Source organism: Patagioenas fasciata, chromosome 10, assembly GCF_037038585.1.
Source record: "Patagioenas fasciata isolate bPatFas1 chromosome 10, bPatFas1.hap1, whole genome shotgun sequence".
Classification (NCBI taxonomy): Eukaryota; Metazoa; Chordata; class Aves; order Columbiformes; family Columbidae; genus Patagioenas; species Patagioenas fasciata.
In genome coordinates this window covers 19,208,937-19,235,273 of record NC_092529.1, presented here as the reverse complement: position 1 = coordinate 19,235,273, position 26,337 = coordinate 19,208,937, and the positions used below count along the sequence as shown (strand labels likewise).

Sequence of the window (26,337 nt, the reverse complement as noted above, 5' to 3'; positions counted from 1 at the left end):
CAAAGGAACGTGCAAATCTGCAGACTTACAGTCGTGGACGTTGTGACACGTCCTTCTCTCTTCAGGTTTCAGATCCGCATGGCACAAGCTGCTGAGCTGGTCATTGTTTGTCAAACACTGCACTGACCGGTGCATGACTCCAACTCCACAGGTGACGGAGCACTGCAAGACAGAAGTTCATACTTTATCTCAGGAGTTTCTGGGCTCCAGAAGAACAGAGACGCCCTGTTTCCCCTGTATCAAGAGACAGCAGCAAAGGCCTCAGTCCTGCAAAGCGTTCAAACACAGGCTAAATTTTAATCAAGTAAGTAGTCCCTTTGATTATTAATCCCTTCATTATTATCATTGTCGTCATCTATTTCAAGAAGACCACCATACTTTGCTTAGCACTGGCACACTATGGTGGGTGAGGCAGTTGGTTAAGGTGAAACGTGCTCAAATGAAATTGCTTATTTTTCATATTAGGAAGGTCGTACAATACAGAAACGTTCACCAGGAGGCCTGAATGTAGAAATCTTCTGGTGGCTGGCAGACGTTGCTTGGGCTACTGACAGAGGCCTCTGAACAAACATTACATGGACTCTTGTTTTCTATCCAAATTGTACCAAAAAACCACAGCTTCCAAACCCTCTTTCCGCTTGCTCTGGAAAAACGGCTAAATCTGTGCAAGCACTGGATTATCCTCAAACAGCCCAAATCAAAGGCAATCTCAAGGCTGAAATTGCACAAGTTACTGGAGCCACCAAGCAGCAGGTTGTCCAAGCTGGCTGCTGCTGAATGTGGCTGTGGGAGGCGGAAACATCTTGCTCCCCCTCTGCAACTTGTTCTTTCAAGTACTTGAGAACTGAAAATCAGCTCTTTCTACAGGTACCAGGTTAGGTTGCCAAGAAAATGATGCCGCTCATCTATTTAGAAATGTTTCCTCTAAAGGAGCGCACCGTGAAGGAGATGGTCTTCAACAGCTTATGGCATTTGCATCTTGGCATTTATTCTTTATTGGGTCCGAATCCATAAAACTTAACTAGGCAGCTGAGCAGGACTCTCTTTGTCCATCAAAGGTGATGGTATTTTGCATTAAATCCCTTTGAAAACCAGAGATGAGAAGGGTCGTGGCACTTAGTTGTCACTGGGATGTTCAGTATCCCAAAGCAAGGAGAAAGGTCTTGCTCTCTGAAATGGATGCTCTTCTCAGTGAAATCATACTAATGAGTTGAACATTTTGCACTGAAATTCTGGGGGGAAATACCAATTAATTGAGGCTGAGCTCTTTGCTGTAACTCCTCTGCTCTGACTCACAGGGAGGATCTGAGACTTCCTACAGGGCAGGAGGAACTTTGGTTTCAAACGGTTCTGCCATTTACTGTGACAGCTTCCACTACATTTTGCTTGACTTGACCCCTGTTGCCTTGTAAGGTTTTGACAGATTCCTACAAATGCCTGAGCTGGGCTAATAAATCAAATTTATGGAGAAACACTACATTTCAAAGAATGTCAGAAGCCCAAAGAAGTGAAATATTATCACCTTAACTAAAATTTGATCTTATAGCTCAGGCCCCAGAAGAAGCTCAACACAAATAACTTTAGCAGAAAGGCAAAGTTCTTTCTCCTGTCCTGTCACAGCATTTGTAAAAAGGAGAGGGGGAGGAGGGAAAGAAAAAAAAAAGAAAAATCATTTTTAGGCTCAAATTACTAGTGTTTCGGTCTATTGCTGGTTCCCAGATCTTGCTCACAAGCATGGGCAAGCAGGATCAAACCCAGCTGCCAGCTAAGCCATCTCTACTCTCATGGTTTCCAAACCCTTGTTTTCTGGCAATGACCTCACTTTCTGACTAAACATTCAGCATGACCCTCAACATTGCCACAAATTTCGGCTACAACTGAATTTTCATGGAGATCATGACCCCACTTGTGGCTGCTGGGACTCCCCCATATGACGGGCTTCAGTCTGGAGCATGGAGCCCTACACAGACCGGGGCTGCTGCTGCATGAGGGTATCCACTGCATTGATTTATGCAGCTCTTAAACATTTCCCTGCCAAAATGAGGACTGTGTCCCCTGTTGGGGGGGCAGGGGGGGGAAGCGGGGGGAACGGGAAAGTTTGTTCCAATGTTTTTGGTTAAAAAAAGGAAGTTTGCCAAACTTACGCTTCCCCAGTTGCCAACGCGCCAGGATGCTGAGATGGGGCACTCCCCGAGGTAGCAGGGCTGGATGTTGGGCGGCTGTGTGCCGGGACAGTTGACAGTGTTCTGGTACCCATACTCGTAGTGGTCCTTCCCGGTGTAAATCTCGCTGCAGGACACCAGGCGCTGCCTGTATCCCTTCCCGCAGGTGACGGAGCACTGCAGGCAGAGGAGGGACCTGTTAGCACCACGTGCTTTGGGAAGGCTGCCCGAAACGGTGAGGAAAAAACAGCTTTTAACATGTCAGGCTGTACCAAGGGATCACTAGTAAATATTTAAGCCAGCCATGAGTATTATGAGTGGCTACAAGTGGGCTGGCACCTGACACTGCCTTTGAGCACCCAGTTCCTCCCTGTGCTGCTCCTACCACTGCTCCTGGACTGAAGTTATTAATATCTTTCCCCAAGGGCAAAGACAGGAGCAGAAGACCCTTGGGAACTCAGAACTGTCTCTAGTATTTGAAGTGCTGTGTGGTTTTTCTCTTTTGTTTGTTTTTGTTTGTTTTCTTTTTCACCATAGGATGCACAGAGAAAGAAAATGGTCAAGATTGACCCTGACTTGCAGGTACTTGGCAGTAACTGGAAGAAAGGGAAGGATTTCCCTCTAATGAGAGGATGAATAGTGCCCCTGCCCTCCTTACCAAAAGCCTTGAGCGGGACGTGGGGCGAGCTGAGGTCCAGCTCCGTGAGCTCTCACCGACCTCCTCATCTTCACAGGCCTGAGCACTCCCGGGGGGGCACAGGCAGTGGGAGTGGGTTGGGGGTTTCTGGGCAAGGGGCAGCCAGAGCTCCAGCCTCACAGGCACCTTAGTATTTCTCTTAGGACACCACCCAGGAGACCAGGCTGCTCCGAGAAATTCTCATGTCTCCACATTTCTCCCTCCTGCACTATCTAGGTGGCTTGTCTCTCCTCGCCCTCAGTCCTGGCATGTTTTCTTTTTTCCCTTTTCTTGTTCTTTCTTTTTAATCAGTGCTGTGTCAGCAGCTGCCTTGTCATTTCCCTCTGCTGTTCCTCCAAGTGGAAAATAATCCTTCACTCGCTGCAGAATGAAACAGGCTGAGATTAGCCCAGGTCCTCCCGCATGCAGTGCCTGCTGCAAAGAAAACTCATCTATTTTCCTTGCCGAGCCCACTCCCAGCTGTGAGGGTGAACCTGATGCCTTCGCTCGCACCAGGTCTTTGCTCCTGCCAAAGGTGGCAGCACAGAAGGACGTGTCCCCACGGTCACATCCAGGCTCACCTTCCCCCAGGGTGCTCACCTGGGCCCTCACACAGCTCATGGGGCCCCAGAGCTTGCCAGGAGGTGAAGGGAATAAAACCAGATAAATAAATAAATGAAATAAAATGGCGCAAAACCAAAGAGGATGCGATGTGCTTTGGAAGAAAACTGTCTCTAGATATTAGCTAGGACTCTGAGCATGCTGGCGTTTACTCTTTCACATCCTGGTCTCCCACAGTCCTGCTCCTTTCTCTCCAGCAGGGAAATTACACACAGAAACAAAGCGAAAAATAATAATTGAACCACGCAGCACTGCCCTGCCACTGTTGATTTGGGTTGCAATATCTCAGCGAGTCCAGCGGTGAGAGGAGGAAAGCGTGGCCCGGTGCTGAGCGGCACAGTCCCTGTGCGGGGATGGGGATGGGGACTCACCTCTGACCACTCCCCGGTGATCCAGACATACTCGCAGGGCGGCAGCCTGCAGTTCTCAATTTCGGGGGGGCGTTTGCTGGCATCGCAGTAGCCGCTGTTCTGCACCTGCTTGTTCTCATCCACGCAGACCACTTTGCGGTACCGGGATGATTCCCCGCATGTCTTCATGCACTGTTTGCAAGAAACAACGGCTCATGCAACCTATGGGGACTTCAGCAAATTAATCTGCACCCAGAGTGAGCCCTCCTCCCAGCAGCCCAAATGAGCAGATGGCTCCATGCCCCATGTTGGCTTCTCTCATTGGTGTCACATGGGGGCAAATTTGAGACTAGGTCCCCACCACGCCAGGCACTGCAGGAGCATCCAGTGATGAACTGCTGCCATCCTCTGGAGATTCTAACCCAAATCGCAGATACGGGAAAAGAGGAGAAACCAAGGGAGCAGGTAGTGGCGTGGGGCAGATGTGAGCTCCAGCTGTGATGGGACCAAGAGACGCAGCGGTGGGCATGCCAGGTCAGGAGATGGGACAAAGGGGAAAGAAAGGGGCCAACCCGCATCATGTCATCCTGTAGTAAATACAGCGGCTTGGAGAACGATAAACCAGCCATCCCCCTTCCAAAATACACACCATTGCACCCTTGGCTGTAGTTGTCATTGGGGAGCCCCTTCCCCGGTCCCTGACAGCGGGTATGCAGCACGTGTCCCCATGGGGACACATCTCTGTCACCGCTGCAGCTGAGGGGGCCCTACAGCTTTATTCGCTTTTAAATGCTGCTCTGCCCAATATTAAGAGTAACCCATGGTAGCTGAGCACAACTGCTGCCCTGCTTCTGGAGACTTTAAGGACTTGGTTCTTTCTCTGCTCGTCTTGGAAAAACCGTCCCAGCTGTGAGGTTGCCCCCCTGGAGTGGGTCTGTGCTTGGAGTGGGTCTTACAAAACACACACATAAACCAAAATAAATCAGCGTAAGAGCAGCTGTCTGGATAAGACCCTATTTTCTTAAAGTTACCACCTGTAATGGACTCGTAACACTTTCAACTAACTGGATTAACAAGGAGAAAATACGCAGGAAAATAATCATTCTATGTAACAAGCAGGAAATGTCTTTCCCCAAGGAAAAGGATAAAACGTTTAAACAGACTATTCCTATCTGTACAAAAACACCGTTTGAAGTCACCCAGGATTGGGGGACCATGCCAGTTTAATCTAGTTAGAGTCTCATCCTCCAAATATCATTTCCAACCTTCTTGAAACAGCTTCTGCTCTCCTGGCTGGCCCACAATTAGCAAGATCTCAGTGGGTTCAGCTAATTGTGAAACACAGGCACTGTCAGGCCCCTGTTTCTGTAATCAGCTGTCAGAAGCCAGATTGCAAATTATGTGAGAACTTTGAAAAATCAGATCAATCCATGGCAGGAGCAGCAGACCAGGAGAGCTGCAGCAAGTGCAACATCAAGTTGGTTGTAAATATTTAGTAACCATGTGAAGTGGAGGGAGATGGGGAAGGAAAGGCAGCCCCACAAAGCAGCCTTTATACTGAAGGAATAACTTAGGACCTCTCAGGCAACAGTCAACGTTGCAAAATCTGCAGTCTGCCCACAGACCCTAAGGCTTTTGTGTGCTTTCAACCTTATTTACTCACTTGCTTTAAGTCCTTGGAGTAGAAGCTCCTTCTAGGTCTGTGCTAAAACAGAGCGATCCTATGGGGGCTGGAGGAATTTGCTGGAGTGTGATTTGCTCAGAGAGCAAACCATGCTATATTTGCCCTTCTCTGATACCTCCCTATTATATAAGTAAAATCTGAAAAACTGCATGTGGATAAGGCATCAAAAGCGCTCCATTATCATGTAGCTTCCCTGAGCAGCACCTTCCAAGAAGTGGGAAGAAACAAGGCTGATTTTGTCTCCTCTCAATGTATATTTAAGCCTAAATTTGCAAAGTACATTGGCTCACGCTTAATTTTAGGAGGGTGAACCATCTCAGTGCCATCAGCGCATCTTCTGACACTGGCGGTGAAGAGCTAACATATGAAAAGACCATCCTCATTTAAAATCATTAGTTGCTGATGTGGGATTGACGCTCTCAAACACATGCCAGCCTGCTTTGGGTTTCTTTACAAATAATGGTCAATATGGCCAAATAAACCCAAGCCAGCTCTGTGCATTTTCTCATCATCAGTAAATTAAAGTTTGAGCATTTGTATTTTTAGGGATAACTGGCAATTGAAGTAATACCAATGAGATATTAAATATGACTCAAAGACAATGAGGCCATCATAAAACAAATGTAAGAGAAACACTGCAGAGGTTCCAATCAGCCAGCCCAAGGTTATAAAACATTTTTCACGTAGAAAGTGGACAGTTCAGCGAGCAATAAAAAGCTATTTTTCCTTTTAATGTGGTGATATATTTTGTATGAAATCTCACATTCATGACTGATCTAAATCTCACATAAAGCAGCAGGGCCAGGCTGTAACAGCTTTTGATAGCAAGAGCTGAAAACAAGGTCAGGCACTTTACATTATTTGTCTCTTTTGCCTCATTTCCCAAATTCTGAACTATTTTCCTGGCAGTTCAAATCAAGGACCATTTCAAGCCCTTCCGCAACTCTTTTAGAAGAGTAATAATAGTAATTAAAAAAACCCCAAAGGCATTGCTTTGCAAAAGCGTTAATTTCTTTCCTCCCCCCCTCCCCGAATTAAAATCTGACATAGAGATGAAACAAAACCCCACACCATGAACACTTCAAACATGCCTTGGGTAACTCTGCAACCCAAATCAGACAAGGATGGCATGATTTACCCCGAATGGCAAACCCCAAATTCAAGAATTGCATTGCAGCTTCCAGAGTCATAGATTGTGCTTCCACAGAAGTTCATAGTAAAAAAACCCCAACCCTCCCTTCTCCCAGTTGTCCCTTTTTGCTTTGTGACCCTGGTCTGAGTTTTACTTTGACATTAGCAAGGCCTTTTCTATTGACTTTCTTCTCCCTGATGCAGGCACTGAGAACAGCTAATTAATGGTGATACACCAACAGAGCAATAAATGGTTTCCAATAAATTCCCTATTCCTTTTCATTGGCAAGACCAACTTTTTTCTAAACAACAACAAAAAAGGAACAATAAAAAAACCAAACCCAACACCCTCTTGACAGATTTCCTTTAAAGACAAGAAATCAAGAAGATGACAGCACTGGGATGTTACTTTACATCCCCACTTTCCTGTCAATTAGGGTTCATTGCCGTTCCCTGCTCAGAGAACACTAATGCAATCTGAGCCTCCTCACTATAAATAACATGCAGCCAGTACCTATGGCTGGGGAGAAAGTGCTATTACTTCTTTTCACTGGGTACATCGAAAGAAAACGAGAAGCGCTGAGAAGAAGAACTGGTTGGAGTCAGCCAAAGTGTGAGCTCACATTGGGTATCTCCTGCATGTTTCTATTAACGGTCGCTTATGGGTCAGGAAACTTCCAGTGCACCCCCCTAGCAAAGCTTCCCTGGGGAAAAAAAGAGATCTCTGTAACACGTTAAAAATTTCCCTCATGCAATGGGGAGTCCTGGAAAACCTAGGTAAACATCAGCATCCACCTCCCACCAAGGGCTTGGCTGGGTGAGGGCAGGCAGGAGCCTCTCACCACTAGTTTGAAAAATTGCAAAAATTAAGAAAAGATGGGGAAAGGATGGGGTAGGAGCCGTGGCTTTTCAGGGCTAATTACACCATTGGGTAAGGATTGTAACTGAATGATGTTTGGTGACCTACTTTGCTGCCTGTAATTTTATTAGCTGAAGAAATTAACTGGGCTCTGTAAAAGCACAAGTTCATTGCAAGGAATTTGCTGGAGCCTCCTCAGCCATTCCTATGGTTTTTTTTCAGGCTGGGATGTTTCCATAGGGTACCACTGCCTGGTCAGCTCGGCTTTGCCTCCTGCTGCATCCTATCCCACTCCGGTTCCTGGGCAGGTGAGAACGGGGCACGGTCCCCTCTGGCCTCTGGTACTTGTGGCTGCATTACACAGGATTATAGGGCAACATCCAGCACTGCCGAGACCAAGGAATTTAAACTAAATTTGTTTGTATCATCCCAGTCAGGTCAAGACATCATGGTGGTGGGTTATGATCTAATGTCACGCACTCAGCTGGCTGCAGTCCGGGGTGATCCACGCAGTAATGAGCCAAGAACACGCTCGTGAGGAAGGGAAGATGAGGGGAAAGCAGATGCTGCCTTCACCTTGAATTTCTTTCCAGCTGCAGCAGAACAGTTGCGCAGCCTCTGCATGTGCTTTTTTTCTTATCAGTAAATTTCCTTTTCTTATTCTCCTTTTTTTTTCTTTTCTTTTTTTTCTTTTCAGTGACACAATAAAGGCAGCTCTGGAAGTGTCTCTGAGTCTGTAAACATCAAGATTTTGAGCAGGAAGCTGGCGGTGCCTTTCCATCTTTTGTTATCAGAGCAGGAGGCCCTATTTTGTTTTTGATTGACACCCCAGCCTCTTCACACTGTCTTGGCAGGCAAAGAGACCTTGACCAATTTCATCTCCTTCAAGACCTCCCTGGGCCATGCAGAAGAGGAATCTTCTGCCCCTGTCCATCCCCTGCATCCTCATGAAGGGCCCATGATGGGCCATCCTCTTCTCCCTATGTGACAAGCACATAATCTCCATAGGAGTGGTGACCTTTTCTGCAGGCTGTGTGACACAGGAGTCAGCTCCCCAGAGCTGGCAGCTCCACTGCCTTTCCCATTTCCAAGGCTGGCAGTCCCTGCACAGCAGGGGAGAACCTGGGACAGCGAGACAGGGAGGGAGGAGAACCAAGGCAGGACTTTGGTACCCAGGGATGGCTAAAAATGTAACAAAACCAGAATGAAAATAATAATTTTGGTGCCTGGTCTGAACTTTCTCTGCCAAAACCTGTTGCGCACTCGAAGCCTGCCACAGCACCCCATGGGAGGGCTTCCCCTGGACCCATTCCTCCTGCCCAGAGTCCCCTTGTCTTCTGCCACCCATCGCCGACACTGCAGGTAAGTCCAAGTCACTCCCCTCGAATCACCAGAGCAGTAGCTTTATCCCCCGATCCAGCCTAAGGAGCTGGTTTTGCTGTAGACAGATGCTGCTCACTCAGAAAAGCACCATCTCCCATGGGACAACTCATCTCAGCGCTGCTCATGGCTTGGGAAAAGCACAGACCAGGAGCTCAGCAAAGGAGAGAGCTGTCAGAAGGAGCTGGGGTAACAGGGCAGGAAAGCGGGAATTACCAATATTCCCCAGTTTCTTCAAACCCACAGGCACAGGGCTCACCGCCAGAGCGGTATGGCAGGGCTCAGCCTCCAGGAACAGCCCCAAATCCACCTTAGCTAAAACCTACTTGATATTTGCATAGGCTCCAGCCAAACACAGGGCAGCACAAAGCAATAAACCCCACGGAAGTATCTCTCTGCTCCCTCTTCCAGCTGGCACACATGAGCGTTTCCTCTGCTTTCTTTTTGGCAAGCCCGGGTTGCAGCCCCAAAACCCCATCTCCAGGATCGGCGACCCCCCCGGTCTCCAGCATCGTCCCGCGCTCCACGCTTGAGAGCACAAGTGACGTGACCCCAGGAAGGGCGGAGGGGGGGACCCCGCTTACCGCTTGCCATTCGCCGGCTGCCCAGTGGTGCGTGGGGCACTCGGGGAGGTGGCAGTCCCGCTGGGGCGGGGGACGGCTGGCCGGGTCACACTCTGCCTCCGGGGCTGCCTTCGGGGTGCCGCTGTGGCAGTGCACGGTGCGGCGCTGGACGCCCCGGCCGCAGGACACCGAGCACTGGAGGAAGGGACAAAAGGTGAGTGGCCATTCCCGTCGCAGCTGTCACGGTAAGTTCCCAGGGTTCACCCTCTGCTCTGGGCTCAACGGCAGCGATAGCAAAGCTCTAATGCCAGCGTTTTAACTTTCAGGTGAGGCTTTTCATTGTACAAGGGGAAAATTTTGCAAGGGCAGAGCAGAGAGGCTGAAATCCTGCTCCGCTGAAGCCAGCGGGAATTTTTGCCGTTGGTTTCAGTGAAGTCAGGATTTCCCAGACAGGATTTATACAACAAAAACCTCTGGAGATAGCGGCACCGCTAAACCATCTCAACATGCCGGAGGTGGCAAGGCTTTGTGTATTACTTCTTAGGCACTCGGCTCAAAAAAGTAATAGTTCAAAATATATCAAATGCCACAAGTGTCACTGGAGTGGACTTTAATGAAAGCAAACTTGAATTATAGAGAAGTTGGTCTGTAGCAGTAGAGGGGTAGAGGTGTGATACAGCTGGGATTTCTTTCAGCAGGCATCTAAACATGCACATGCACATAAAGCAGGAGATACTGTTAGTTTGTGAAAATAAATGTCTTCTTTAGATTAACTGCATTTCACATTTCTGTCATTACACTGTGGGCACATTTCTCCTCACTTCTAGGCATAGCCAGAAAAGCCTGAATTTCTGTGTTTCTCGGACATCTTCAAATTGTTATCTACGCTACAATGCTTTTAACAGCTTGCTTTTTCTTTCACGCAACTTTTCTTCTTGTTGTGACTGCACACTGTAATATGTTTAACAGTACTTAATGTCCCTCTGGTATGGATTCTTCCTTGTTAGATCTTAAAGTACATGATATAGATTTGGAATAAAAATAATTTGCATTTATAGAAGAAAGCATGTAAAAATCAAAGATACGCATTTAAAACACAGCTATTGTGATTAGCCATTTGCTGAGTTTACAATTAATATGAGCAAACTTATTAATACATCTGGAACTAAAAAAACAAGTTTAGAGCCCATTATTACAATAGGTATAAAAGCGAGCAGAGAATTAAGTGGTGCTTAATGGGGAAGCAATTCTCTCTTCTGCAGAGTGTTCCTCCCTTAATACCATTTGCTTTACTATCTGAACGCCCCATAAAGCCGAGAGGACCAAAGAAAAGCTGACAGTGAATATTCGCCTGGCTCTAAATATTTGTAAGAAGGTAGGGGTGTTTTTTTGTTTGGTGTGTGTCACTTTTGAAAGTAGCAGTTGCTCTCTGTCACTGGTGATGCAAATGCTTCCCATATGCTGTGCTACGTCCTTGTCCTTGTGATTAACGGTGCCGTTTGTCCTGTGCATTCCATAGAGGACCGTTAAACTGAATAATGGGTACAAACATGGAGAAACAAATACACCAGGATGCACACCATGCTCTAAAATGCTTTTCGGTTTGCAAGAGACAAGAAAAGGTGTTTTTAAACACCATTCCTGGCTATTTTAATCCAGAATACTGGTCAGCCAACCTGTGTCTGCCTTGGGGAAATCCAGCCGGCCGACACTGCCAGAAGACAGTCAGTTTGGGGGCAGCCAACTTTTGCTGTATTTATATATTCCTCTATGGGATGCCACGAGCCAGGCAGCCTGCTTCTCCTTTCTACCGAGTCTATATGTTTTCCTAGGAGCGCTCCTCTCTCCACTGATAAAGTTCTTCACCACACTGCCAAGTGCCAGCTCATCTATGGAGAAGTTCTAACTGGTGCTCTACCTGTGTTTCTAGACAGGGCTGGATTTCAGCCTGTAACTGAAATATGTAAATACCAGAGAGCAGAATAAATATTGGTATTTTTGCTAAGTGAAAGGTAAATGGCCATAATTGATACTACTTAGGAGATGCAAACACATTAAATCTGACATTTCAGTGCAGACACAAGCACATCTAAAACTTGGAGAAAAAGCCTTATTTTCTTCCCTTCTTATTATTACAGATATATTAAAATGCTTTGCTGCAGGAAAGTGGATTCATAACAATCTAGAAAAGAATTAGCTGGCCTCTGAATACAAAACATCCAGAGCGAAAATAACCTGGGAGCGGAGCACTTAGCTTGGCCAGCTGGGATTCATTTTTAACCATTCCTGTATTTTTCAATCCTGTTTCTTCTTAAGCGTTCCTTTTCCCAAAAGGAAAAGAAAAAAACCCAAACCAAACCAACCTAAAGGCACACGCAACAGGTCCTGTACACGTACAGTGACAAGGAGGACGTGCTTTTATGGGAAAACCTTGCCGTATCTCTCACACAGACTTTAGCTGGTTTACCCAGGACAAAAGGCGGCCAGCTCACATCAGCTCAGCTTTGGGATTATCTCTTGGAGGCAATTAGACCTTCAGAAAGCCTTTTCGATAGTATCTAAGTGCAAACTGGTCAGGGCTCTTATTTTGAACCGTGTCACAGGTGATGTGGAAGGTGACACGGAGTTTCTATGCCCATTTAGATCCTGATCTAGTGGGTATTCAGGGTGCCAAACCCTTGCCTGTTCCACAGCCTTAATGAGCAGTTCAGTACCTAAATGCACCTCGGCTCTGAGGCATTAAAGCTTTTGCCAAGCTGTGCAAGCCCTGCGCACCTCTCGCAGGGACGGCCGCGGCCAGCGCTCCGAACATCCAACAGTCCTGCTGTTCATCTGTCACAGGCAAAGAAACGCTGCCAGCACAAGTGAGGATCAGGACACGAGGAGGCCAAGTCAGAGCACTTCATGCACCTTTAAAAAGCCCAGTTTGATATTGCAGAATGGGTGTTTCTACCTCTGTTTTTTTTTCCCCAAAACACGAACCTGGCTGGCTGAGCACTTACAGCATCAGGGACCTAGGCTGCTGTGCTACCAGACATGTTGAAATGCCTGCCTATTCTTAGTCTGATCATTAGCATACAAATATTCCTTAATTGCCTAGTCACAAGAGATTACCTCAGGCCATAAATCACCTTCATCCTTCTAATAACTTGGGTTTCTTTCTCCGCTTGCATGAAATTAACTCCGATCGTGCGGTGGAACATTGGAAATTTTGAAACACTTACTTTTATCAATTAACATTAGAGTATTTTAACGCAATCGACAGACCATTACATTATTATGTTTACAGTTACTAGCTGTAAAAAATTGCTTTCAGGAGCAGTCACTTTCAGTAAGGTGCAGATTGGATATGACAAGACTATCTAATGGCCTCACGTTTCTTTTCAGTCTAGCTTCCTGTATAAAATTGAGGTTTCGGTCCTGCAAGTAATAAAGGTAATAATATTGACTTAATTTCCAATCTGGAAGCAGTGCTGTGCATCTCACAGGGCTATGCAGGGCTACCTTGGCGCTCCCAGCCATACCTTGGGTAAAAAACCCAGACCTCAGTAACTGAACCTCCATGGCAAATGCACGTTTAACCCTTTACACAAGTAACGGCAAATACTCCTACTCTATGGACTCAAAGGTAAGCACTAAAAAAATAAACACAAGTCTGAAAAAAATAACAGAACATCAGTAGGTTTATTGTCTTTGTGAACAGTCAACATTATACAAGTGTGCTGTCCTAGTCCTAACACTTGCACGGGTGCCTGTAGAGATGTTAATGGTTTATCTTTCAGGGAACTTGCATACAGTGAGAACTGGTGTTTTGTACCTTAATTTGGAAGACAGACAGCAGGAGAACATGATGTTTTACAAGTTAACAGTTCATTTAGTCTGGGATTTTCAATAATACTGCTGATTAGCAGACTAATGAGGTAGAGAGAAAAGTGAGGATCAGAGATAAAAATGTGATGCAGCAGATTCAAGGTGATGACAAAGACATTATTTTCAGCAAAACAAGGATTCAAGGTATGCTTTCAGCAAACAAGATGTTTAATAACTCCAAGCACTTTCACATTTCCAGCAGCCTCTGCTCTATGCTTCAGTGTCTGACTTATTAATGAAGGAAAATCAAGTGATGAGATTGTCGAGAAACAGAAGGAGGTGAAAAGCATTTTTAGTGAACAGCTCTGATTGTTCTTTAGACTTTCCCAGGAAGCTGACAGTAAACTTAATTTCAGTTTTCTCAAAACTAAGGAAGATTTTTCTTGGGATGTGACATAGTTAAATAAATACAATTTTAATAACGTGAATAAATACTAGAACCTCTTTAATATTATCTACTAATGCCTTTTCTAGCAGAAACTTAAAATATACAACATGGATTTTGCTTTCAGATAGATACTAAAAGTTGCAAGTTCTCCGATCAAATCAGTGCTGCCCCACTGCTATCCATGAAGCTCCACTGATTTACATCACCTGAGGATGTGGCTCAGAACTTTAACCCTTGAAACATTCAAGAAGACAGAAGTGATGTGAAAACCAGCTTCTAACCAATTTGACAGAGGAAGAATGCCAAAGGGTGCAAAAGGGTATACAACACGTCTCACCTGTCCCCACTCTCCTGCTTTCCACTTCGGACATCTGCCCCCTCTGCATTTCTTTTGCACATTGGGCTTAGCAAGGTGCTTGCAATAATCTTCTTCTACATGCCTCCCTTCCTTTGTCAAACAGTACACATTGCGGTGCCTTTGGCCCCTTCCACAGGAGACAGAACACTGTGAATATAAAGTAACAACAGATCAGCTTTCATGCAGGGCCATCTACATGGTTATACATGGGCCATGGCTACCCAGGGCATTTTCTTTTAATTGAACCAAAAAGCACATCCCCATGTCCCCAGCAGCCTATGCAAAGCTTGAGGGGGATACAGAAGGGCAGAATTTAACCGCTGGAAATACTCGCATTTGCACTTAATATTGCATGATATTCTCGGTCAAAGCCCCTCAAAATGCCAATATCGAAATAGAGAAAGCAGCTGACATTCAGCAGGGATAACAGGCTGGATTCCTGGCATTGCTCCAGCGGTTTCAAAGGAGCAGAGTCATCTTACAGGGATCAAGGCAGGAGCCCTCAGTATCTGCTTAGAAGAACTTGAAAGGGACCATTCCCATTTACCTTGGTACAAAGGGAGGTCAAATGTTGGTAAATCAGGAGAATAAAGTGCAATATACACCTTCACAGAGGGAAATAACTGCACAAAGGACAAGGCAGAAGAGCAAAAAAAGCAGTCTTTCCATGTCCTCAATATTTGAGCTTAGGTTTGTTTTACCAAGTTTGTGAGGGTTTTGTTTGTTTGTTTGGGGTTTTTTGTTTGTTTGGTTGGTTTGTTTTACTAAACAGACTGAAACCAGGACGTGCTCATCCTTAAGATTTACGCATTTTGAAAACAACTCAGAAGGTGGCAAGAAGGCAGAGCCTGAAGAATCAAAGCAAAAAGCAAATCAGCAGGTATGTTAGCTGAAAGCTTTGTAGTGAAGCAACTAATTTCAACCTCTCTCTGCAGGTTCACTGAACTTTTTCAAAAGTGGCCACTTCTGGCATGCAAACCTCAAGCAACTTCACTTTGATTTCAGATTAGTCTCCTCCAAAAGATTTAGGAATCAAAGGGGTCTGGAATCACTACAAGAATTTAATATGACAGTTTCGTGTAGAACAAGCCTCTTACTCAGCATGATGCACCCAGAGACTCAGCTGCAATTTCTCCATCACATGTTATGCAAGTCATTACATGCTATGTCACAAGAATCCTGGTTTAATCCTTGAGCACAAACACACTGGTTCAACCATCTCTCAATATAAAATGTTCTGCTTTATTTTCAGAGATGAGGTGCTTCTCCCTTCATTTTGGAGACACTTGTTCAGTGTATTTCCTAAGAAATAAATCACAGCCCAGGTTTTTCCCAGCCTATGAATACATTTGAAACCTAAACCCCCTACAATTTACATACGTAGCACCTTTGGAAGATCCATTAGAACAGAAATTGGCATATGCATTGACAGCTGTGATTATTTTAAATTACAGCACTACTTCCAACTCATTCAGCCCCTGTTGTGTTAAGAGGTGTACAAAAAACCAGCAACAGAGCAGTAACTTGCTCTGAAATGGAAAAGTTCAGACCAACATGGAAATAGATGCAACTCACAAGATGAGACATTGCTGCTTAAAAGCTTGGATAAGTGATGTCCTGGAAAAGGCTGTTTTCCTGCTGCAGGACTGTTACAGAATGAGAAAAGGCAGCTGAGGTCCCTTAGGATCAATAGGGTTTAATGCCTTTAACAATGCTCTAGGCGAGAGGCTGGGAAGCCAGGGGAGACTATGGCAGTGATGGGCACTGAGGAATGGGCACCTCTGAGTTTTTCTGAGCCCAGCTCCAATTTCAAGATAGGCCAAAAACCCCAAAGAGCAACACAGCATTCTACCTTGCACTGAGAAACAGAGGGAATGCTGTTCCTTGTTCTAAACCACGACTTTCACGACTTACCCAGATTAATAAATTTCACCTTTTTTCTTTAATATCAACAGAGAAATGGTTGAGCTAATGTTATCCTGTCTTTATAAGACTTCACATTGCATCACAAATTCTTTTTTTTTCATTCTTTCTACATCGTTGCCCAGGCAATGAAAGTCAGCAGCAAGAAGGAAATGTCAAATCCTACCAAACCCATTGCAAACTTCTAATGTTTTCATCCTACTAAGTCTTTGGACTAAAGGCCAATACTGATACTTTAGCAAAAATCCAAGTGCTCCTTAGTAAGTGCTCTCCATGCAAGTTGATGCCATTTCACTGGGACAGTTAAAGCTCAAGGGTAAATTCACACACTTGATCAGGACTCTCTCTTGCCCCACATCCCAAGCTGGTATAGTCAAACACATCTTTTATCTAATTTAAAAATATATTGGATCCACTACTTACTCTAACGGAAGAAAACCACATTGTGCAACAACACAAGCATGTTTTTGACCTGATGTTGATTGATAAATATTCAGTCTCATAATTAACAATTTTGGAAATGACTAGCACCATATTATCTCCCTTCTACAAATTGCTTAACTTTGGCATGGATTCTGATTCTGACATTTATTTTGCCATCCCACCATCAAACAAGCCTGCATGCACACCTCAGTGCACCCAGAGCTTTAGGCATAATTTGCCTAATTTTGTTAATACTTAAAAGTAATTCCCAAGATGCTGGAATTAATGACTTCCATGCCTGTCTTTAATATAAATCAAAGTGAGGCAGCTGTCAGTTTTTAGATCTAAACCACCCATTTGCTTTCATGAACACGTGACTTATGATCTCATTTGCACTGACAGAAGAGAGAGGTAAAATAATCTAATGTAACCGAGAGACTGAAAATTCCTTTGCAAAGAGTTTACTTCATAACTGCCTTCTAATTTGTCTCAGGTGTTTCCAACTTTTATTTGGCACACATATTTTAATCATATGTTAGCCACATGCAGAAAATAATTTAATAGTGAGCTTCATCTCAACACATGTGACTTAGGGAAGCAATACACCTAGCTACTGACATCAGCCTCATCATTTATTTCAGATCCCGGAGAAACTTTGCGTTTTGCTATCAGGACTCTTTTCATCACTGCAAACATTGCTGTCCATTTACGGTACCTATAAATAACAGTGCCATAGTGAGGTAAGCTTTGACCTTGCCGTCTTTAAAACATTTGAATAGCACAGACAAAACCACTCCTTTCATATTTCTCTTTATTTTTCCTGATTGCTTTCCTACCCCCATCTCCCATAGAAAATACTTCAAAGTATCGGGCACGGATGGGTGGTCCTCTGTGCAACACCACCTCATCCAAAGCTCTTTGAAGTCAACAGAAAGATTTCTACTATTTTAGTCACCTCTGGATCCAGCCCTGAAGGTCTAGCCAAGGTATCGTATTGACTTTTTTCCCTAACCAGCTTCCTAGAGTCAAGGATCACGTGCATTTGAGCATGCCCATGGTCAGCCTGCCTCTGCCTCCACTTGAATGCTGGAAAGTATTGCTCTGAAATGCTGTTTCCAGCCTGTGGTTGAACCACAGCAGCAAATAACACCCCTGGGTGAACCTGGAAGGATAGCCAGGCACAGAGGAGGATGCAAAAACACCATATTGTGTTGTTTCTTAAAAAAAGCCCGAGATGACCGTGACACATCAAATAGTAGAGAATTATTATTTCAAAAATCAGCTATGGCCATTACACTGAAGCCTCTAGTAAACTTTCCTCTTGTTATTATCTTTATTATCTCCTAAAATCACCGCAGTCACACCTGCTGCTTTACATGGAGAATAAGAACAAAAGGACTTTCCTAAGAGCATTAAGATGAAAGCACTTGAGCAGAGATTTAAGGGTATTATGTTTATTGCGTGACTAGTTTTGTTAACATGCCAACAACCGGGGACTGGCATGCTGCGGTGTTTTTTTCAAATAAATATACTGCCCAGTTTCTATAAATGCAAGAAAAAAGTTTAAATAAATACGACAAAAATATTTCCATATCAACAGTTTCCAGAAAGGTCAGAACACGATGCTAAATCTCTCCTGCGATGTATTGCTCTGCTCCAGCGCAGCAGCAAGCCTGTGTTTTTGTTTCCACAGAAATTTGTTTTCCATTTCAGAGTTCAGGAATGACGAAGGTTATTTTACTAAGTGCATGCAAATTGCTTTAAACTACCACTTGCTGCATTCCCTATTCTGATACTTTGAAAGACGAGGGTACATCTTGTTCAGTAAGAACTCTCAAACATAAGAAGGCTCCTACCTGATTCACCAGGCTGGTAGCAGAAAACAAAACAGAATACGTACACCAAAAGCTCTTAAAAATGTGTATAAAATTTCTGGCTGGTTGGGCTGGGTTGTGACCCTGCTGCAGGGGACTGGGACCTGCTCTTCTGCATCGGGAGCTCGTGCTGCGGCCGTGCCACTGCCAGGCTGAGAGCTGGGAGCGAGGTTTGTCTGACACCGAAAGGACTCAACAACCCAGGGCTCAACTTCGCAAATCTTAATGAAAAGAAAAAGGCAGCACAGAGCAATCAAGAGCTACAGAACGTCTCTGCTTCTCCTTAATTTTCTGCACTGAACAAGCAAGCTCAGATATGGGAAAGAAAAATCAAACCACCAGCAAGAACCTGGGGACATTCTCCCCCAAAAGTGAAAGGTTTCAGAAAATGCTGTCAGACCACTTATCCAGGCACCAGCCAACGATATGGGAGGTATTTGAGATAATGAATGCAAGCTGGATTGATCACCAGATGAATTCCCAAAGATAGGTATGCTCCAATAGCTCACCAAGGGCAGGGCTGGGAAGAATTAGACTGAAAACGGCTTTATCAGGATTCTGCCAGGAGCAACTTTTTGGAGGAAATTAAAAGCAATCCTTGTGGGTTTAGATTTCCACACATTCAAGATTATGTAGAAAGTAAGTGCTTGTAAGTAAGCCCTTGGTCATCCTTTCCAACAATCTGATCTGAAATGTGCTAGATGAAATAAAACAGAGAAACGGCAGAGCCCTACATGCTTTACGCCCCCTTCCCATGAAGGGTTGTGCTCCTGGATGTCAATGAGCTTCTCCAGCTACAGGCAGAGCCAAACCACGTACCCTCATAGTTACATTTCAGCATCCTATTAGTCCACGTCAGCTCTTACTATAATTCATGCTGCTGCTATCAGATGCTGAAATCGCAGCTGTATGACATCTGTACCTCTGAAACCTTTTGAGCAGAAAATACATCAGAAAACACACCACCATAGGAAGCCTGGATCATTCCTCATCAGCTGAACCTTTACTAGAAGTCTTAAAACACCTGAGCCTTTGTGTATTATCCAGCAACAGAGCCTCTGTGGCATCCGAATGAACTTAATTAACTTCCCAACAGTTAAGTATTTTAGCAGGTAGCTCCTTTGGATTCAGTGAGACAAGTAACAAGCTTAAAACAACGGCCAGTGCAGCTCCATGGTATGGTTTCTTCAGTGGCTGCAGGAGTTGTTTAGGAAATACTTGCTCCTAGCTGCTTTCAAACCGTGTTCCTTCCACCTTTAGCAAAGTCTCATGCTCGGCTGCATCAGCAGAGCGAGAAGACCATGTCTGCAGGGTGGGAACCCGGTGCACAGGAATGGGATCCCCCAGATGGACTTTCCTTCCCTGCAAAACTGTGAGAGAGCGCTACACCTTAACACACACAGCTGCTGAGAGCGCATGGTCACAGTGATTATAGCTGGCACAAGGCCAGACAATACATGTGATTTTTGTACATTTAAAAGGGAAGAATAGTCTCTCCATTCAAGGGAGGGCAACTAGACCAGAGACCTGAGCAAAACAAACCAAAGCAGTGTACTGCAGTTTAAAAGAGGCTTTAGAAATGCTTAATCCATGCTGACTGCCCTAAGAAATGGGAGGAGTGAAAAAAAATACATGTACATTAGGGATTTATGGAGTGTGTAGTCCAAGACCGTCAGCGAGCATTGCCCAGAAGCCCTGTGGAAATGTCCTGAGGAGCCCTCCCGGAGTCAAAGGGTGGCCCTGGGTGTGCTGAACCACAGTGTCCCCGAGCAGTGCTCCTCGCCCCGGGCATTGGGTGAGATGGAACACCCATGCTGGCTCATCCTGGCTCTGCAGCACACATGGGGTATCCATCCTCTGGCTGCTCTGCTCGCAGCTCTGCAGCACAGGAACAGAGTTTCCCAAGTGATTATTTGCAAAAGGGAGAAATAAAACAATCCAATAAACCTTCACCTTCCCACTGCTGAGCTAGGCTGCAGAGACTTGCAAGTGACTTCACATGATGTCTCGTAACAGGCTTAAAAAAAAAGAAAAATAGAAAAAAAAAATAAAAGGAAATTTCTCAAAGAAAAAGGTAGAACTCCATGTGTTGTTGTAGCAGGGGAAGAGGCTGGCGTGTCTGAAGCCTGTTCCTCCAGCTACACCAACTATTCAGAGGAAAGGATGCTCTTGGGCTTTTTAACTCCTGCAAGATTTAAGGTCCTGAGCACTGAAGTGAATACAATAATTTACCAGAGCTGAGAAACCTCTCAGGATTATGGGAGAAAAGCAGGTAACTACAGCAGAAGCAGCCATGCATCTCCTCTTCTATGGTGTCCACCTACTAGGTAGCACCTTCTTCCCCCATTTCCCCTGCCCTGTTGTTACATCCTGTACAAAAACTTCACCAGGTACAGATATCAGGAGGGCTATGAACACACAAAGCTGCCCTAAAAGCTGCATCTCTGCCCCAGTCCATGCTATATAACTTGAACAACAAACAATACAAAGTCCTCAAATAGCCACTGCAGGTCTCCCCAGGGAGGGAGGTGTTGGATGGCATTTCCTCAAATTAGGGGATGCGTGAGTTACCCAGCACTCCTGTATAGTGTGATGTGGAAGGCATTGATGAAGCCTATTTTCCATGCTGTGACACTTTTAAGTGCTGTGGCACTGCAACTGAAGCAGCAAGCAACATAGGCTGACACTTCACATTTTTAGTGAACAGTGTGGCATTACAATGGCATTTAGAAGTACCATTCAAGAATAGGATTTCTCTGTGTCATTGGGAGGGAAACACAAGGTAAAGAGCTCTCCAAGGAATGTCAGCCCTATTGCACAGGTGTGCATCACACAGGGGGGTTTTGTAGGAGTGCTGGGCTGCTTTTTGCTCCCCAATTTCATAAAGACAAAGCTTGGCTTAATGCAGTAGGGATTAGATAGTGTCATCCTGAATATGGGCATCGGACAGATTTTCATCCATGCTGCTGGCTCACTCACCCTCCCTGTTAACTAGTAAAAATTAAAACATGAATAGAGCATTAAGTGTCTTTGCAACAAGATTGACTACATCGTTTTTCTTTAATGACAGCACAAATCAGTCACAATGAAAGTTAGAAACACAGTAAATGTCTCTGTGCTTAGTGTCCCTCATCATCACACATCCTTGCTTCTAAATGCTACAATCCCCAGAATCTGAGCAACAGCATTTGGCAGTTTGTGGTAGGCTGTGCAAATGTGTAACACAGGCAAAATTGCTTCCTAAGGCCCAGCTCTGGGATCTGCTTGAAGATGCTGAACTTCCCAGATCATCTTTGGAAGCACGTTAGTGTTCTAAAGTGTCTTCTGCAGTCTAACACATATTTCAATTACTGCGCTTAAAGCCAGCGCTTTGGGAGACAAATGTTCCCAGCAATTACCCTTTTATTTATTGTTTTATTTCTCCTGTGTGTGTGAGTGTGCGCATATGTGTGCATATAGGAGGTCTGCAGACTTTACAAAGTCAGCAGCTGTGGATGGGCCAGCCTTGACATGAGGACTACTGGCCAGGCATCGCTGAATAGCAGTCCCACCATTTGTTCAAGTTCAGGCCAGCTGTGCACAGCCAAGAAAATGACCACCTCATCTAGAAAATGTGTAAGAGGGGAGGTGTAGAAAGGCAACCACAGAGGCACACTAAATGAAGCCAAACAGCCATGGTACTTCTCTGGGAGGAGAAAGGCAAGTATTTCATCATAAGTTCGGACAGGAGCATGGGCTGGACTACACGTGGTAAGGGACATCAGTGAATTCTAATGAGTTACTTACTCTGACTTCAAAAGTGCACTGGGAAACTCGGAAAAAGATGCAGCATCTGGGGGTGGGGGAAGAAGAAAAGTTTCAAGATACAAGAAAACAACCTTCTTCAGCCCAGCCACTGTTCCAGCTCACTTCTGTCCTTGCAGAAGCAACAGGAGAGGCTATTGAAGGAGAGCAGACAGGACTGGCCATTTTCTGCAGCTCCTTACCCTGGTACTTCCTCAGCATTCAGGCACTGGATTATGGAGGTTAGAGGGGATGCTAGCTGCCTGGTCCTCTCAGCTCTCCATCACACTAAAAAACACTACACTTAAACATCAGGTCAGATCATAAAGCGTGCAAAGTCTGAGGGTTGCCTTGCAAGGGAGGAGTGTGAATTGCAACAGCTGAGCATTAAGTTGCAGGAGGCAAAGCCCCTATGTGCAGGCTCAGTGTTAAGCACACAGTGCTGCAGGGTGGTCCCTCACCTGCAGGGTGGCAGACGGGCTTTGATAGTTGTTTTCCTGCCCATGGAACCTCAATACTAGCAAACAGGAGACAGCAGAATCAATAGCAAAAGCATACCCACATAGTTCTCCTTATTTAAGGAGAAACAGAAGCGGCAATGAAAGATGTCTGGTGACGACAGGCCAACAACAAAAATGGAAACGAAAATAAAAATCAGAGATTCTAGAAGTAGCGAGACAGGAATAAAGTGATGTTCCTCTACCAGGCACCTGTGTACCACTGGCTCCACCCACCTGTAAGCTGTTTAGAGACATCAGTTACGGCTCTGAGCCTGGGCTGGGACAGCAGGGACGGAGCTGAGGAAAGAGCTGCAGGAGCACCCATCAGTGCTGCCCCAGAGGAGCAACAGGCTGGGACTCTTGGAACAAAAACCCCAACTGCATCTGCTCTCTGGGATGAGCTCTCAAAAGGGTAAGAGGCAGTGAATGGGTGGGCCGTAAGACAGCTGTCACTCAGGGATGCGCAGTTTTGGGGGGACGGCCGAAGTTGGGCACTGGGATGCTCTGGGTGGGTGACACACAGGACAGAGTACAGGGAATGGCTGAAATGGGTCTGGTTTGCCTTTTTAAATGAAAGCAAAGAGGTCTGCACTGTCAAAAGCCTTTTTCTGACTGGCAAATCAAAGCAGACAACTTCTCACCTTTTATCAGCACACTAAACTGGCAGTCCCTGGCGTCAGTCGGTCTGACTGGTCCTAGAGGGGAGGCAGCCGGGAACCCAAGAGGGACCTCAGCCTCGATGGGCCAGCCTAAGCGAACAGTGAACAGCTCTGAGATGGAGACAGCTTCAGACAGATGGTTGGGGATACCCATAGGCTACCAAGTTCTCATTTTGGTCTGGATCAGCTTTATTCAATTGTGACTAAGGCATCTACCTGTTTTTCTAAAGGCATGCAAGGCACCCAGTGCATCTCTCTGCCTGGGTTGTGGGTGCTGGGACTGTACGTGAGGCCTCTCTCTGCTGCAACAACATTTGTCCTTCCCCCACAGGGGTAGGATTGTTTTTATTAGTTTTCTGATAATAACTGGCACTACAGAGAAATAGAGACTTGTTATTGCAGTCTCAGAGCCTGAACCAACATCGTATGAATGAAGGACAGAAAAGGCAACGTGAATCACTGAGTGACTGCAGAGTTCAGCATGCCTATCGCTTCCTTTTCAAGGATGGCTTTGTTATTGCAAAAACACGTGTAAAGCATCATACAGCAGCTCAGTAATGCTGCTGTCACAGCAAATTCATTTTCTGCAGCAGAGAGGAGGAGAACAGCAGAGTTACATACACTTGCAACCAAATCTGCCCCCGGTTATCACTTCTGCTGTAGCAAGAGCTGACATCCTGCCTGATAAGAACATTATCAGACCGATGACATGGAGAATATTGCCGATGAACAGCCTATTTTCAGCCAACTTTATGGGGAGGGCATTTTATAAATAACATGTTGGGGCTTTAACAGAGTAAAATACAAATAACCTGAACTTTCCATTGACACCAATTTTAAGATTAAAATTCCTGAGCGCCAGCTCCCTGACCCAGATGCTGGCCAGGCAGTCCTGCCGCTTCCCATCGCGTCCAGAGCCCCTTCACCGCTACCCACATCCTTGCGTGCAGCCAAAGAGCCCTGCGAAGCCAAAAAACCCAAATTCACATCGACAGTAACAGAGTTTGGTGTTTAGCCAGCTAATATTCTAATTATTTTACACTAAGCTTCCAGTTCTTCATTGTTGGATCAAAAGACCCTCAAAGACTAAGGTAGCAGCGTTTCTGGTCATTTGATAAAGAGGCGGCAAAGCTCACACCGCTGTTTTGCAGGCACTAAAAGCTACACAACCATTGTGTTAGCAGCTAGAACTTTTGATACCCAAGAGCAATAAGTATTTGGCAAAGCAGATTACTTTCAAAATCATCATACTTTTTAGGAAAACAAAACAAGCCCCTAAATAAACGAATCAAGAAACCCACCCTCTGATTTTCCACAGGTCAAAGTCAAATGATAACTGTCCCAGTGCAGTGAAGCCCAAATGACTCACTCGACTGAACCAGGAATTGGTGCTGCGAGATATGATTGTTTTACCTTATCTGTGCCCATTTCCTAACGCGGAAAGAATGAGAAGCCCATGACAAGTGAATTCAGCATTATTCATAAATTATATCAGGATACAGCTGGGTATTATGCGGAGCTCTACAGCACCAAAATTCACTGAGATTATTGCAAAGAGCAGATCTACTCTGACAGAAGTGGGTTCAGCCTCAGGTTTTAAGTGAAGAGATGGATAATATTATCTGTGAGCATCTCCCTCGTTCTGGAGAACACGGTGAGAATTCCTCTCAGTATTCGAGAGCGTGTATGGGGATCTGCATTCATACCGTAAGACAGAGGAGAAAAAACACTCTCTGTATCCTGGTGACAGTCTCTGCATGTTTTCTAAAGCATTATTTTAATAAAAAGGTCAGGTCTATCATATGGTGTACAATTCTGCAATGTTTAAATACATGTTCTTAAACAAGCAAGGAAATAAAAGTGTTACCTCCTCTTAGTCCTCTTTGAACACACATTATAATGACAAGGCATCTCAGCAGTCTCTTGTTATAAAATGATCGTTTACATACAGAATCTGTTTAGTCATTTAATTATATTTTTAAAACCTGGATTTAACCGGTCAGATAAAAATCACTTGTTTACTGTTCAAAATCCCAGTGGAATTTTGCCTGAGGATGGAGGGTTGAACTCTTCAGACTCCCTCTGCTTTAATTTTTATGTATTTTACAGTCATGACTTTACTAAAATTTGAGTGAAGCTAAGCCAATCAGATGCTTGCAAGAAATTAGTTATCCAAACTTCGTAACACATAACACTTTAAACTGTTTAATTACTGTGAATAACAGTTTCTGTTGGAGAACAAAGTAAAATAAAAGCAAGTCAAAAGATGGAACATTGCAGTACCATTTCAGAAAATTTAGTAGAAGTTACCAAAACTAAGTATATGATCTTAATTTAGCAAAAGACTCAAGAAATCATTATACAAATTCATTTATGATTACATTCTACTTGTCTTTAATTTTCACTGTTCAACATTAACATTAAACATTGTAAATGTATGCAATATTTATATAAAATTAAATAACAATATTGGAAAAATAAATACACTTTTACATAAATACATAAATCCATACTGCTGAAAAGTTTCAGCTAATACTATACTCTTGTTTCAAAAGTGACCAAAAAATATGGTAGTGACACTCCATCTCAATAGATGAAGTATGTACAGCTACAGAATGATGTTTGCAATCGATGACAGAGCTAAAGCAACTCCAGGTGATACCACACTAAAGAAAAAACAATTTGGATGTTACTACCTACAGTAGTAGCACGAGGTAGACATATATGGGGCGTATTTTGCAGAAGGGACACAAAGCCCTATTGACCCCATAGATACAATTTAGTCTTCGAAAAGCTCTGGGGTTCCCTATGTCAGAGCCAAAGGACACCTTGGTAATGAGACCTGAAACACCAAGTCACTTTGTGGCAGCGACTGAGGCTCAGCTCTGAGGCTGGGGAGGAGATGCTGCAGACAGGACAGGATGCCCCTGCCCTCTGTCTCTTTGCCCAACATTCCACCTGCTCCTGGGAGACTGAGAGCAAGGGACAACCCCCACCAAGGTTAATGTGACTTAGCAGAGTCAAGGGAATTTTTCCTGGGTAAAAAAAAGGCCAAACCAAATCCAAAATCCAGGACTGCAACCTGCATATCTGACACAGAGGAGCAGAGGCAGCCCTGGAGCCTACTCCTGGA

At 44.8% G+C, this 26,337-nt stretch overlaps 1 protein-coding gene and 1 long non-coding RNA gene across 7 annotated transcripts in view; one reads left to right on the top strand and one right to left on the bottom strand.

Moving 5' to 3' along the window:
- The window catches only part of ADAMTS9 (ADAM metallopeptidase with thrombospondin type 1 motif 9), an 83,203-nt gene that overhangs the window by 10,027 nt on the left and 46,839 nt on the right, over positions 1 to 26,337 (bottom strand). For all 5 annotated transcript variants that reach the window (XR_010652050.2, XM_065845690.2, XM_065845689.2 and 2 more), the window contains 5 exons: positions 14,022 to 14,189; positions 9,448 to 9,621; positions 3,831 to 4,001; positions 2,145 to 2,339; positions 30 to 162 (listed from right to left, as the gene is read on the bottom strand). Coding sequence is in view for 4 of the 5 variants with exons in the window: in XM_065845690.2 (XP_065701762.1) it covers positions 30 to 162; positions 2,145 to 2,339; positions 3,831 to 4,001; positions 9,448 to 9,621; positions 14,022 to 14,189 (841 nt within the window). In the remaining variant the exon portion in view is untranslated. The remainder of the gene's footprint in view (positions 1 to 29; positions 163 to 2,144; positions 2,340 to 3,830; positions 4,002 to 9,447; positions 9,622 to 14,021; positions 14,190 to 26,337) is intronic.
- Positions 9,550 to 25,212, top strand: LOC139828793 (uncharacterized). Of its 2 annotated transcripts, XR_011740772.1 has the most exons (5): positions 9,550 to 9,640; positions 13,809 to 14,922; positions 17,030 to 17,128; positions 17,240 to 22,957; positions 23,197 to 25,212. It is a non-coding gene; the product is annotated as an uncharacterized lncRNA (long non-coding RNA). The 2 variants fall into 2 exon arrangements; XR_011740771.1 differs by having other exon boundaries at positions 17,030 to 22,957.